Raw genomic sequence first — 16,498 nt, 5'->3', positions numbered from 1 at the left:
ACACATATGTAAAAGTGTACATACATGTAAAAAAATTGAGCCTGTAATTGTGTCACACCCACTGATAAGAGTATAGGTGTTTCTCAGTTAAGAGCACAACTTTAAACCCCGATCTTCTCACGGCCATGCATGTGAACTCATATTTCCACTCTTGTAACAGCTGCTCTGAAAAGTTATCCTTGCATTAGGTTGGAGGCTCCCTGGCCCACTCATGCTTTTCCTATGGTGTCTCATTATGAAGGGATCTTTCTATAGTCATTGCTGTCTTCTTGATAGTGGGCTTATGTGCTGCTTTTGGTCCAGTGGCATCAGACCAGTGTTACATTTTCAGATTTTATTCCCTGTGTTTTAGACCCAGAGCAAAAACATACCATACATTTTCCTTCTATGAAAGGTCAAACTTGGTTTTGGCACCCTGAATTAGGAGCTGGCTTCCAGTGAACAATTTGATGAATTCCATAAATGATCATGAAAATGTCTGTGATGTTCATTATGACATTTTCCAGGGACAAGTAGCTTTTATGTCTTTTATCAGAAGTTCTTTTCTCTTAATTTTAAGATTATAGTGTGTGCGTGTGTGTGCGTGTGTGTGTGTGTGTGTGTGTGTGTGTGTGTGTGTGTGTGATTATGCCACATATGTGTAGGTGCTCACTAAGACTAGGAGAGGATGTCAGATCCCCTGAAGTTGGAGTTACAGGTTGTTATATGAGCCACCCTACATAGGTGCCGGGAGCTGAACTTGTGTTCTGTACAGGAGTAGCTCTTATCCCTATAACCCCTCATAACAAGTTTTTATTCTCTTTCCACTAAATACTAGGTTAAAAAAATAAGTTCTTGTGTCTTCAAATTTAAGTAATAATGAGCTAAGTGCAAACTCAGCATTGTTTAAGAAATGTATACAACTTTATTTTCTTCCAAATAGATACACAGTTTAATGATTATAATCTAATTTCCTTGCTCATTCTGACATCCAAGTAGTTGTACTTTTTTTAATAGGATATTGATTGAAATATGTGTTCAGTTTGATTTGGCAAGCTAAAAGCACATTGAAGCCTAGAAAGATGGCTCAAGAGTTAAAAAACATTTAAAAACGCTAATAACTCTTAACCAACTTCAAATAAATTTGGTTAATATTTTGTTAAAAGTTACCAGTCTTATGCAAGCAGTGTTAAATTCACAGAACATTATAAATTTTACAAAGAGAAGCTATAGGTGATGAGTATGGGTCCCAACGATGTAGTTCCAGAATCTTTCTGGTTTCATATCAATGTTTTAGTGAAGCCCAAAGTAAATATGGATGAAAACACAGATATAGTTAAATCAACAGATGCAATTATTTCACTTCATTCTGAAAATAACATTGGAGACACTCTCATTCTTTGTCTAATGCTCTTAGGTTGCAGAGGGTAATTCAAGAGGTCATATTTAACTAAGATAAATGGGCTTCTATGTAGTAACATCACACACACACACACACACACAGATTGTTTACAATTTACGTTAAACTACCAGTCAGATACATTTCATCTTATGTTTAATGTCTTTTTCTCAACCAGAATTTATTGATTTCTCATTTTGACAAAATTCATTGATTTTTCTTTAGTCTTTTCGGATGAAGGGATATATGATGCAGAGACTTACAGATGGACAGTCAGAGTTAAAGTGATGTGGTGAGCATACTTAAGACTTTAGAGAATAAAATGAGAATTCTTTACGACACAAAACCTATTTCAAAACATTAACTTTTTAAGAAATTGAAAATAATAAGCACAAACCAAGAGCATCAGAAATTATACTAAGGATTTGGTACTGGAGAAGAAAAATCTGTCTCATGAGTCATGGAGAAGAGATACAAAGAAGGATTTCTATACAGCAGCAATGTTGCCATTTCAAATGAGATGGTCAGAAAATTCTTTGTCATAGGGGGTTACAGGGAGAGGAAATAAAGATGCCACTGCCATCATCTCTAATCCCCACCCACTGGATGTTAATAATAGCTCCTTTCTAGACTATACTAGCAATAGTTGAGAGGGTGCCTGAACTGGCTTACCCCAGTAATCAAATAGGTAAATACCATAACTGTCACCATAGAACCTTCATCCAGTAACTAACTGATGGATGCAGAGATCCACAGCCAAGTATCAGGCCAGGAGTACAGTCGAAGAGAGAGAAGAGGGATTCTGTGAGCAAGGGCATTAAGATCATGATGAGGAAACCTACAGAGACAACCAAACCAAACTAGTGGGAACTCATGAACTTTAGACCAACAGCAGTGGAGCCACCATGGGAATGGACTAGGCCTTCTGCACAAACAAGACAGTTGTGTAGCTTGATTTGCTTAAGGGACCCCTTGGAAGTAAGATCCATACCTGGGGCATGAGCTGGCTTTTGGAGCCCACTACCTATGGTGGGACACCTTGTTTAGCCTTGATGCAGGAGGAGGGGCTTGGATCTGTCTCTACTAAATGAACCAGGCTCTGCTAACTCCCCATGGGAGGCCTTACCTTGTTGGAGGATGGAATGGGGAGAGTTGGTTGGGGGGGCTGCAGGGGTGGGAGGAGGGAAGAAAGGGAGATCTGTGGTTAGTATGTAAAATGAGTAAGAAATTGCTTAACTAGAAAAAAAGCAAAAAAAATAACTCCTTTCCCACTCATGATGACAATGGCAATCCGTATTTTGTTGCTAATAGCATGATACCACAGACTATGTGGTTAATATTGAAAAATTTATTTTAGCTTACCATTCTGGTATAGAGTCAAGGGTATAGGACCACTTTTTCAGATGGTTTTCTTACTGGCAGTGTGCAGAGGCGGCATGATCTCCAATGTGAACAAAACTCAGAAGCAATCTGTGTGCATTTCCATGTCTTCTTTCTTGGTCTTCATATAAACCCTCCAACATTAATCCTGTCATCCAGATATACAATACATACTTATATACTATATAATGTATGCGTGTGTGAGTACATATTTACACAAACTTATAATTTGATTCTTACTGCTTTACTTCATTGTTCTTTTTTAAATGTATCTATTCAGTTACAATTTTTTATGTTCCTTTTTGGAAATTTCAGGGTTAGCAATATAATTCCCAGTTTTCAGTTTCTCCAACCTTCATGTCATATAGCCATTGTTTTACCTATTTCAGAATATCTTACCAATATATGCTCATCCCTGCTGTTTCTTCATCATAGCATTCCCTCAATAGAGCAACTTTGGCCTGACTCTGGAGCTCAAATCAATATCTGTTAGTAACCCTGAACCTGACACTCATCTAGCATCTTGCTTCTAAACATCACCTGTATAGGGCTCCACCTGTTCTGTGCTTGTTTGTTTCATTCACTTTATGGCATTGCTCAATACCTTATATCGTAGAAGAGGCCCCATAATGAAAATGAGGGGGTTAATCTTTATGAAGCCTTCAAAATCTTTTGTGTATTCATTTCATGTATATGAGTGTTTTATCTGCATATATATCTGTCTACCACATGCATGTCTGGTGCCAGCAGAGGCCAGAATAGGGTGTTAGATCTCTGAAAGTGGAATTAGTGACAGTTTGAATCACTATGTGGGTGCTAACAATTGAACCTGAGTCATCTAAAGAAGTATCTAGTGCTTTTAACTGTTGAGCCATCTCTTCTGCCCCATGAAGCCTTTTAAACAAGAGAATACTTGTGAAATAATTATTGAAACAGAAAGAATGTCATTCCAAAATGAAATTTCCTGACCCAGAAAGCAGGAGAAAGATAAAGATGGATGACATACCAGCAGAAAGAGGAAGGGTATTTTGGGCCAGATTGACAAGTTGATTAATACAAATAGACATGATATTTCTGACACAGGGTAGTTAATTGGTTTTGCATAATCATGAAAACATTATGCACCCATGAATACTACCTGTAATGAATTAAACAACTGCTATCACAGAACAATCTGTAGATTTGCTAGCATGCATATGATAGAGTACAAATGGAGAAATGATAACCTTGTACATTTCAACACCTATGGTCAAAAGCACATAAAGACAAAATCATGGAGATATAAATGTCACAGAGAAACTGACAAGTTTTTCGGTATAACGCAGAAGTACTTGTATTGCCTGTTAAGATGTCCCTACACAGGTACTCTAGAGCTGTCTTCTTGCAGAACTTTCAGGGCTACCGGCAAAGCCTTGCAATTCTCCAGGGATTCTTCTGCCTATAGTCTTCCTTCATCAGAATCCTGATGTACAGGATCAACATCTGATATCTTGGTATCTGCCAGCTATACTCCTGCCTCACAATGGTTGGCAGACTTTTCATGAATACACCTGCTACCAGACATCCTATGTGTTGTCTAGCCACTATCAGACATCCATTGTGCTATCTAGCCATTGCCAGACATCCTACTACCACACAAGGATCTTGATGTCTTATAGTTTCTGCCAGATTACTTATAGAAGACTTCTGGTGTTTGGTGAATGTGGGGGCATTGCCTGTCTTTAGACTTAGAAGCTGCTGTTCATTGGGCTGTGGATCCACAGGATTCTAATATTTGAGTAATGGAATTCATAGCTTACCTTCTCTGGACTATGGTTTTGGTTTCTGTCATTCAACTTCTTTGCTTCATGTAATCTCCAGTCATCTAGAGACCAATCAGTATATGATCTGGCCTCTACTGATGTACACACTAGTGTTCAGCTCTTACATAGAAATGTCAACAATTTTATTTTCACTTGATCACAGCCAAATGGCTGAAAGCCAATAGCAATCTCATTTTCACTAGAAGCAATGACCTTCATCCTATCCAAAAATGAAGTGCATACTCATTCCATGACCCCTGAAACATCATTGTTTAGAATTATAAAACTAAGTAACAAAGAAAGTTAAATAACCTAAGAGTGACAAGTCTAAGGATGCAGAGGTAGGAGGAGCAAGACTTCTTGGCCAGCATGGGCTGCATAGGAAGACCTTGTCTCAAAAGAACAATACTAACAGCAACAACAATAAAAGAAAAATCACATGAAACAGAAACAAAAGAGAAGAAAATTAAAATGTACAAACATATGTGCATTATTAAATTTTTGTCATAATGCAATCTTGATAAGTATAAACTTTGAGAGTTCTAAATTAGAATTTTGTTTTGTCTCTGAAAGTTTTTACCTAGTTGTATAAGTTTATCACATACATACCATCTTTCCGAGGCTCAGGGATCCTTATTGAAGAGGGCTGGACAGATTGTACAAACCAGAAACTGTGGGTACGGAAAAAGGAACAGTACTATTTCAGAAACAGCAGGGCAATTGCATAGTGTTTATGAAAGCACACACAAGACTGCACAAGCTCCAGAGAAGCAAATTTTAACACTGTGTAGGAAGATGGTTACAGAAGTCCTACTCATAGTTAAAGAGCTACTGGAAATTGAGAGTGTCTCGAAGAAGGAAAGCCAATTTTCTTTAAGAGTGTACAGCCCATGGTAAATCAGTCATGCCCCAGTGGAAAGCCACACATCCTAGAATTTATGAGAAGCGCTGGTGGGCCTTGATGGCTTTTAAAATAAAAAGGCTACCACATTAAGTGGGAAGGGAAGGAGTGTGTGTCTGGGTGGAGGGGGGTAAATATGATCAAAACATATTGTATGAAATTCTCAAAGAGCCAATATAAAACAGAACTGCCAAAAATTGTGTACAACATTTCAATAGTTAAAAATACACAAGTCTTTACTTGTCTTTATTTTTAAGGATGCTTATAAAATTTATCTTATTTTTTATTTACGTATACATGAGTGCATGCCATCATAGCTAGAGTTGCAGATGGTTGTGAGGAACCCAATTTGGGGGCTGGCAACTGAACTCAGGTCCTCTACAGCAGAAAGTCTCTTAACTGTTAAACCACATCTCCAGCCTTGATATCCAAGACTGTTAAAATCATATTCACATTTATACCACTCTTCACAGAACAAAAACAGGGTAGGTGTGTGTGAAACACAGAAAGAAGTAATCATGTTAAACAAAAAATTCTGTTTTTACAAAGATTAAATAAAAATCCTTATCATGGTAGTGTAATTTCCAGGGGGAAAAACTATTATTAGCTTCAAGTTCCATTTATTTAGTTAATCTGATGTTGGCTAACAAAAATAAATAAGTTCTTAGAGTGCATTGAACAATTACCTGTGGATTATTTTTTTATAATATATAAGAAGGAAGCCAGTAAATTCTTTATATAAGAATTTTGGTTGAAAATTAATGATAATTTAATTCAACAATCTCCAGTCACATAAACAATGCTCCTGAGAATCACAAATGGTTATATCAACAAAAATATGGAACTTAAAAGTTCTACTAGAAAACAACAGTGAGCAAATACAGACCATGTTTCATAGGAATTGAAACAGACTTGAATTGCACCACTCATGATAACATGCCTATAATTAATCCTACCCTAATTTACTATACCACAAGTGCACTCCTCTACAAATACCATCCATCAGTCTCAAATCATCTTTAGAAATTGATCAAACATCACCAATTGGACCAAAAGGCGAGATAAGACCAAACCACAACAGAATACAAATAAGCCCTGAACACTACTGATTGATCATCCAGTACCAAATGATCATCCCTCAAAAATACATATAAGTAACTTTATACAGACTGAGTGCTGTGGGATGGTCTGTATGTCAAATCTGTTGCTCTGATTGGTCAATAAATAAAACACTGATTGGCTAGTAGCCAGGCAGGAAGTATAGGCAGGACTAACAAAGGGGAGAATTGAGAAAACAGGAAGGCTGAGGGAGACACTGCCAGCCTCTGCCATGACAAGCAGCATGTGAAGATGCCAGTAAGCCACGAGCCATGTGGCAAGGTATAGATTTATAGAAATGGATTAATTTAAGATGTAAAAACTAGATAGCTAGAAGCCTGAGCCATTAGGCCAAACAGTTTAAATAATATAAGCATCTGTGTGTTTATTTTATAAGTGGGCTGTCGGACTGCTGGGGCTTGGTGGAACCTGGAGAGAAAACTCTCCAGCTACAACTGATATTAAATTTAGGAATATATATGTATAGTCCTATACATATGTACATGTAACAGAAATTAATGAAATAAGACATGAATTTGAAAGAGAGCAAAGAGGGATATATGGGAAGGTTTGGAAGGAGAAAGAGGAAGGCAGAAGTGATATAATTATATTATCTCAAAAACAAAAGAAAAACATACTAAAGAAAAAAAGGTGTGCATATAACAAAAGTGCAGGAATGATTATACTAGATATGACAGACATAGGTGACTTAGGATCACAAAGTTAATCTTGAACTATACATGAGGCCATTGAGATTGAGAAGCTTCTATGTTTGGACACAAGGAAGGCTAAGAGCATTCATACTAGTTCCTAAGTTCCATTTTGACATGGCTTTCTTTACATCATTGAGCCCATCTCCCTTCCCCCATCTCTTCCCCATTTTCTTCCCAGTCATCATCTCCCTGAACAACAACAACAGTTTCTACACTTTCATTGAAAAATATGAAAGGGCCAGGCAGTGGTGGTGCACGCCTTTAATCCTAGCACCCGGGAGGCAGAGCCAGGCGGATCTCTGTGAGTTCGAGGCCAGCCTGGGCTACAGAGCGAAATCCAGGACAAGCACCAAAACTACACAGAGAAACTCTGTCTCAAAAAAAATAATATGAAAGAATCAAAATGATATGAAAAATACAGAAAATTCTACTCAACTTTCCCTAAAAGAAATTGAAATAACAGCATGAAGTACTTCCCTGTGATCTGAATTTTATTTTGTTCCTAACTTGTATGGTTTATTAAAAGGTCTAAGTTATATCTGTGTATGTTTCTATATTCTGTGGTGAAAAATTATCAAACAGATCTTGAAGACACTGCATTAGTATTAAGGAATACATTTTGTCTAAATTGGAGTCATCACTGATGGTTAAAATTACACCAGATATTAGAATGGTTCATTGGCCTATGGAAAAACTCTAGTCAAAAAAACTAAAATTCCTTTGGAGAAGTAGATGCAATAGTAATTACTTAGTACCATAATGAAGTCCTCATAGGTAACTGGTAATTATAGCACTGTGAACAATAAATATGCAGCATCTCAATTGGTACTGTAGTTAAATGCCACACTATCATATAAATTATAATCAAATCATCATCTTATTATTATATAAGACATTCTATTCACACAAGGGTCTCTTGAGAAATAGCTAACCCCAACCTTGCTCCAACTATTTTTTTTGTTTGTTTTTTCTTTTGTTTTTGAGACAGGGTTTCTCTGTGTAGCTTTGTGCCTTTCCTGGAACTCACTTTGTAGCCCATCCTGGCCTCGAACTCACAGAGATCTGCCTGGCTCTGCCTCTGGAGTACTGGGATTAAAGGCATGTGCCACTGTAGCATGAATCTTAGAGAGTCTTATTAAAATCAAACCCGAGGCCAGTTATTGGGGTCAATGCTGGTAGATCAGAGAGACAGAACAAGCCACAGCTATCTCATCTTGCCAATTCCTCAGTTGGTCCTGTTTCCTCAGACTGGATGCTTCTGTGTCCTCATCCAGAATGAATCTCAGCTGAACTGTGTTGCACCAAAGCCTAAAAGCTTAACCAGCCAAATGCTGCTAGCCAAATGCTTAACCAGCCAAATGCTTCCAGTTTCTGGTCCTCACACCTTATAAACCTTTCTGCTTTCTACCACCACTCCCTGGGATTAAAGGCTGCTTTCTGGGATTAAAGGCAAAGTCACTATGCCTGGTTGTTTCCAATGCGGCCTTGAACTCACAGAGATCCAGAGGGATTTCTGTCTCTGGAATGCTAGGATTAAAGGCGTGTGCTAACATTTTCTAGCCTAAGTATCTTGTGGCTTTTCTGTTCTCTGACCCAAGATAAGTTTATTAAGGTACACAATATTTTGGGGAACACAATACCACCACATTCTACCACCACCCGGCTATTCCAACTCTTTAATATGGAATATTATATATTTTATTTTACAGTTAGTGGTACTGAGGATGGAATCTAGGGTCTTGCATATAACCAGAAACTTGTATGCTATTGAGATGTACTCTTAGTTCTTAGCCTCTAAGGTTTAGCATTATTTAAGTTCACCAAGATGAAGATAGGTTTATCCTTATCAATCATCAACCTGGGTGCTCAGATTTGGACAGGTGCAGCCTTGCTGGCCACCAGGTAACTCCACATCTGATAGATCCTGGCCCTAGCAGGCCTCCAACTTTCTCCTGTCTTCACTACCATGAGACACGCTTATTAATTCTGCAAATCTCAAACCCAGTGGCTTAGGTCTTAAACTGCTACTATCCAAGCAACAGTGTTTCCAGGAATGGCTAATCCTCCTGTTCCTGGCCAACCTGTAGTAACTTCTAGAGAACAATGCATGGATTTCGATTTCCTGGAAACTGCCTATGTCATTTCTATTCAAGGGATTTCACAATTCCTATTTGTGCATTCTTGTCACATTAGAGATTATAGATAACAGCTTTACTCCCCCTGAACTTAACTCCCATTTTTCCATTAGTCATGCTTCAGTAACACATTGTTAAATTTCTTATCGGTGCCAGTCAGTATTCAAAACAAGATTCATCTAATGCTGCTCTAGAGAATGCATATGAGCAAATGTTTTATGATTTTCCAAGAAAATATGTTCATCCACATATCAGTCTATAATGAAAAAAATTAAAACGCTTTAAAGTATACTTGCTGTTTTTCTGAACATACCACTTAATATCACTAGTGTTTTTTATGTAAATAACTACTGAATCGCAAGAATATTGTAAAACATTTCAATTGGCCATGGTGGCACACATCCATCATTTGATTCCCAGACCATCTTCTACATATTGAATTTAAAGCCAGCATGGACTGCTTGGTGAGACATTGTCTCAAACTAAATAAAAAACCAACCTCATGAGATATTTTCTATTTTCAAAGATAGTAAAACCAATAGATTCAGTAAAGGTCAGAAAGTCTACTGAGGATATGTAATTATGTGGGGGTTTTTTGTATGTGTTATTGGAACAGAGGGATGAATCAGTAATTCATTTCACAATTTCATGATTTCTGTATTTGTTGATCCTTCATTACTAGTTCTGTCCACGAATTATGAAACCTGTTTTGCTGTAAGTCCGCTGAGTTATGATTTTTCTCTAAGCATAGAATACTCTTTTTCTTCTTTGTTCAATTTTCCTTCTTATTTATTCAATTTTCTTTGCCTTCTCACATATCCCTCTATCTACTCTCTTGGCTAGTCAGATTTGGACTGTCTTACAGTCCCAATGTGTAGACTCATTTATCAAATAGTAGTTTCTCCAAGAAAAACTTAAATCTCTAGTCTTCAAAAACACTGGAAGTGTCAATCCTCATTGTAGGTTTATCAAACAATCTGAAAATCTTCAGTGTATTCAGCAACCACCAAAGCTGCTAGAATAAACATAGAATAGAATACAATAAATGTATAAGCTAATGAAAGGGAACAGAAGACAATGATAATAAATAAAATATGCACAAAACATAAAAACTCAATCACACATCGAGTAAAACAATATGAAGAAAAAGGAGATAAAGTGATTGATTTTTATGAAGATCTAGAAGAATTGGAGTGTTGATTAAAATTATTATAGTTGTAACTGGGGAAATGGCTTGGTGAGTAAGTTGCTTGTCACCTAACCATGAGGACCCAAGGTAGTTCTCCAGCACACACATACAGAACTGGGTATGGTTACAAGCATTGGCAAACTAAGTTCTGGGAACAGACAAGGAGATTCGTGACTCCCTGGCCAGTCATTCTAATCAAAATAGAGAATTTCAGTGAGTCCATTTTTAAAAATAAGGTGGGGAGAAATAGAGGGAAGATATTCAATGTCTAACCCTGTCCTTCAGATTTACCTGTATACACACCCACAAACATACCACATGGACTTCCCTTCAAGATGCCTCCTATGCACAAAGAAAAAAATGCATAGTAGCTGCCTATGGGGGCAGGGGTCACTGAGAAAGAAACATAAGGGAATGAAGGTCTTAAGTGAGGTCCTGTATCTTGATAGACAAATGCATACAATTTTCAATATTGTCAAATCTTACTCTTTAAAACCAGTTCTATTCTAACTGTTACATCTATGGAATTTTTTTCTGAATATGAACTTTTAAGACTTAAGAATTTCATTTTATGTAGTCTCTTTCAGCACCAGTAACTTCATACTCATGGATACTTCTTATAATGATTTGCTTGTCTTTTCTTGTAGAGTCTTTGTCTGATTAGAATAGAGATTACACATTTTCCTAATATTATTCTTCACTTCAGAGAGAGACAAATGAATGTAATTTAAAAAATACATCTAACATCATTTACATAAGACAAATTTTACATAATGGTTAAGTTCCCATGATGATATGAAAATGATGGTATGTCTTGGTTGTACCTTACCAAACATTCTTGGAATCAGAAGCATTTCAGACTTCAAAACTTCTCAGATTTCAGTACATATACACAATAAGAAACCTTGGAAAATTCCCGGTTTAAAGTCGAAATTCAATTATGTTTCTATATACCTTATATATACAGGCTGAAGACAATTTTTATACAGTATTTTATCCAATGACTGTTGAGTTCAGGGATATCATGGTGACACTGAAAATTTTCAGGAGTGAAATTTTCAGAGTAGCAATGCTAATTTGTATAATAATAATAATAATAATAATAATAATAATAATAATAATAAATAGTTTAAAGGCATACCTAACAAGAAGTTCAAAGTAACAGCATGAGGGAGGGAGAGGACAAAGTGGCCCTCTGTAGTCACTGATGACCTAAGCCTTGACAAGCAGAAACAGCAGAAGAGCAATGCCTGGAAATTACTCATGAGAGAATTTTGGAAACTGGTCACAGCAATTCTTGGAAACCTGCAGAGAAAACCAGTTGGTTAACAGATGATGATTAGCCTTGGCGGTTGATTATGACTGTGAGCAGCCAATGCTTTGTTTGCGAACCTCTGTGTTCAAAGTCTTTGGCCTTGCTTGTGTGTGTTGTCTCAGTGTGCATTAGGAGGATGCTGGAAGAGTAGAAGCGACTAGCTGTAATCCTGAAAACTGTTGGCTGGCCTCCTGTTAATTACAGAAAGTGGAATTAACTTACAAATTTGCAGACCACGGTTTGCTGTCATGTATTTAATTGTTGGGATAGAGAGTGAATGAGATGTATGCTAGGAATTCAGTCCTATATAACTGAAAGATAATTATGTCGCTGGTGGCACTTAGTTTGGTCTAATTTGTGGTGGCAGACACTGCTATGTGTTCTGACTGGTGCAACTGTCTTATATACTCAATGTAAACTTAAAACAAACAAGAACACCACAGGTCCACATTACATTCAACACTCCCATCCTTCCCAAGTTGTGAACCTCTATAATGACCTAGCTGGCTCAGCATTGAAGGTAGGTGCTCCAAAACATCATGAAGGGAGAATTGTACAACATATCACTTGCCCATGGGGAGACCAAGATTTTAAATTCAGTGTTCGTTTGTGAATATGTCATAATAAAACCTTTCGTTTTGTATAATGACTATATTCTAATAACATTTAAAAAATTCAAAGTGAGATTTTTATTGAATGCATATCCCTTCTATATTTTCCTAATAAAATAATTATAATTCAAAGACTCTATTATGGGCCCTCTGTACTATCCTTTTGAAATGCAGAAGCCACACCTGTGTCTAAACTCTTGGGACAGTAACAGATTAAACTTAGGCTGGTCAGGAAGCTCAAGAGCTTTTCTCCAAACTTTGCAGCTGCCCGTGCTTTGAGAGAGGAAACCTGACAATTTATCCTGAGTAATGATTATAAACATAAGGATGATAGAAATCATGGAAACCTAAAGACAGTACGCAAAGGACTGAGTACTATTTTCCATACCAGCTTTTATATTGGTGGTAAATTCTTTCCCCCAATCTTACTTCATTGTTACATTTTCCCTATAACTATATAAGCATCATGATTATTTGCTAAAAATAGTAATGAAGGAGGGAAGGGGGAGAGTCACAGCAGAAGGAAAGTGTCAGCTGTGGAATAAAGGACATCAGAGAGAATGTCCCAGGTGGATGGAATTAGTGGATACCCAGAGTAACATACAGTGTGGTTCCAAGCATAGCACTGCAATAACCCTAATTGTGATCTTTAAAATTCACCTAATTACTGAGATGCTGTGAATGTGGGTGTGAATGTGAACTGGGATGCTTTGATTGATTGACAAATAAAGCACTGATTGGTCAGTAGCCAGGCAGGAAGTATAGTATAGGTGGGATAAGCAGAGAGGAGAATTCTGGGAAGTGGAAGGCTGAGTCAGGAGATGCTGCCAGCCGCCACCATGAGAAGTAAGATGTAAAGTACCGGTAAGCCACAAGTGACGTGGCAACTTATAGATTAATAGAAACGAGTTAATTTAATATATAAGAACTAGATAGCAAGAAGCCTGCCACAGCCATACAGTTTATAAGCAATATAAGTCTCTCTGTGTTTACTTGGGTCTGAGTGGCTGTGGGCCCTGGTGGGACTGGAGAAATCTCCAGCTATACCTAACTCTTCTTTTCTGCTTTTACCACTGCAGAGTAAGATCACAGAATACAGAGATGCTGGCTGCCATTGATTTCATAGTTTACACTTAGTTACTGCACCAGCAAAGGAGGAAGTAGCACGATGACATGGATGGGATGTACAGATAAGATTAGTCTTGACAGGTGTCCAATACTCTGCACTCCAGTCCCAACTTCAGAGAATGTTTAATGCTCTCATAAAACAAGAATAGGTAAAATATGTGAATGTTGTTTGATGTGAATATTGATTCCTTATAGTAGCAAGCTAGTAATTTTGCTATACTCGATGTGGTCTTTTAATTCTTTCTTCTAAGTATTCAAGCTAGATAAAAAAGGATAGTATAATTCCAGATTATTCAAAGTTTATTAAAGAGACCATTGTGTCATTTTTGATAATATTAAAGGTCTAGGGTTTTTCCTTAGATTTAATTCACATATTGGCCAAGAACCCAGGTATAACTTCACACATGCTGAACCTAGTTATTTTTAAATCTGTTGTCTTCATACTTATACAAATGGAAATAATTTTAACAGATTGACAATATTAATTGGACTATGGGGCCTAAACAATTTTTTAAAAGTGACACTCCTGCATGCTAACTTCTTGAAGTTGAGAATTAACACAGAGACATTAATCTTCTCTGTTAATGTCCCCCACGCATTGGCCTTACCAAGTAAACTTAAAATTTTTTTGTATTCTTCAAGTTTCTAAAACATTCTGCTCTTTAAAATTCATGCTGTAGTCACTCATTTAACGAGGATAATCAGTTCTCTGGGACTTTAGTTAGAGAAAATCTTCATGTAAAAACTCAGAGTGCTCAGGAATATCTTCATTGAGAAGGAAACACACCCAGAGACCAAGTAAGTTAGTATGACATTCTTAGCCTTCCAAAGCTAATACCCCAAAGTAATCACAATCAATGATAAAATTCAGGCATTGTATATTTTTTCTTATGCCTAAACCAAATGTCTGATTTTAAAAAAAGCAACACATTAAGGAAAGATTTATTTTGGCCCATGATTTGATGATCCATTTCACCACAGGAAAATATCACAGCAACAGCCATGTGAATCTACTTGCTCACATCTTGGTGATATAGGGAAATACACAGAACAGGAAGCCAGATAGGGCAAGAAACCTCAAGGTCTTCCCCCAAGAGATCCCATTCTTTCAGTTAGACTTCACCCTGTAAAGGTTCCACAAACTTCCCAAATGGTAGCCTTAGTGTGAGATCAAGTGGAGAAAAGATAAGCCCCTAGGGACTATTTATACATCCAAAACATAATGCATTAGATGTAAATAATAACATTAAACTCATAATTGTGCAACAGGAAGAAAGATTTATTAAGATAAAATGATTTCACTGAGCAATTTTTGGAGAAGTGAAAAATTATCAATTTTATCAGCAATGTAGTTGAACTTTCCCCTAGTCTTTTAGTTTGTCAGAGCCAGATCTGAGTGTTAGAAAAGAAAAAGGCAGCAGGAAATCAAGAAAATTTCAATACTTGTCAAGGATAAAATGAAAAGACAATTTTGCTACAGAATCGGCATTCAGTATTGGCATTGGAAAATCAACAGACTAGTCAACAGAATCCAGATACGTAGAATGGTTGGTAACAAGATGAATAGAAACCCCTAGAAGGGAAAGAGAGTGGGCTACAGACAGTGGATCTGTAATATCTGGTAGGAAAGCCATGGACTCCGTAATTCAGAGATCTGAAGCCACTGGATCCACAGCCCCCTGAGTAGCAGCTTCTAGATCCATAGCCCAGGGAACGGCAGCTCCTGGATCCAAAGCACAGAGACCCAGCATATGTCCCCTGGCAGGGACTGCAAGGTGTGGAGCTCCTGGGATAGTAGCAGGGCTTCTGGCAGGGGCTGGACACCACACAGGACCTCTGGCAGCTGATGGGCTCGATACAGGTCTCCTGACAGCTGGTGTTCAGAGAGGATCCCAGCTGGCAGGTGCTGGGAGAGCAGCTGGTAGTGGTGTAGACCAGGTTGCTGGGGTAGGAAGAACCACAGGAGGAACGTGAGGAGGGCAGGCAGTGCCCGAGGGAGCGGTTGGAGAAGTTTCCAGAGCAGCAGCTGTAGGCCATATTGAGAGGAGATGTGAGCTCAGCTGGATGTATCTGACAGGATTCTGAGATTGAATGTCATGCTGTGGAGAGCTGGGTTTATATACTCTCAGCAACAGGTGTGGTATCCAACAGTCTCATCCTTGATGCATCTGTGTGCTTCCTGGTTTACAAATGTGGAACTCAGTAATCTCTGTAATTGTAGTTATATTTGCATAGTTTTCTGCACAGTATATTTATGAGTTTTGTAACAAAGGCCAAAGAGCTCCTCCTATCTACAAAATGCTATGACTATTTTATATTAATGCCTGCCCCATGACAACTATAGAAGCCCTTCCCTTTCCTCTACTATGTGCTACCTACCTGTACTTGGTTGTACACTCCTGCCTCTGCTAGTGGATGTTTCTTCTCTGAAACTGGAGAAGGACATAATGTTGTTTATCTGGATACTGGATCTGTTTCGATATGGATGGGAGCATCCACAAGAATGCTCCATCTTGTCAACCTCCATTACCATTCTGCCAAACTACCTTATGGTAATTTAGTGTGGTGGTAACAGAACACAACTATACCATGGATTATAGTTACACATTGTGTATTTAATTAAAAAAAGACAGATTCAAAACGGATAAAAGCAACATACTAAGAAGGGTAGCTAGAGACTAGGGGCAGCGCTGTGCATTTACAGGCAAGTGGTTGCAAAGTGTCTCAACTGAAACAGTCCCACTTGTTTAATGAAGGGAGGAAGTAACTATAAGAATAAAAATGAAGAAATAGGGAGGGAATTCACAGTTTTTCCACTGAACTCTTTAGTTGTGTTTTTGTTGTTTTG

General features: G+C 37.7%; 1 protein-coding gene across 1 annotated transcript; it reads right to left on the bottom strand.

Annotated features, from left to right (window-relative positions):
• Nucleotides 1-15,171: 15,171 nt before the first annotated feature.
• On the bottom strand, nucleotides 15,172-15,738 carry LOC131922849 (keratin-associated protein 13-1-like). The gene has a single exon (XM_059277698.1). The coding sequence runs from the start codon at nucleotides 15,685-15,687 to the stop codon at nucleotides 15,172-15,174; it is 516 nt and encodes a 171-aa protein (XP_059133681.1). The 5' UTR covers nucleotides 15,688-15,738.
• Between the last annotated feature and the right edge of the window lie 760 nt (nucleotides 15,739-16,498).

The sequence above is a fragment of the Peromyscus eremicus genome, chromosome 12 (genome assembly GCF_949786415.1).
Source record: "Peromyscus eremicus chromosome 12, PerEre_H2_v1, whole genome shotgun sequence".
NCBI lineage: Eukaryota > Metazoa > Chordata > Mammalia > Rodentia > Cricetidae > Peromyscus > Peromyscus eremicus.
This window is presented reverse-complemented; position numbering and strand designations above follow the sequence as displayed.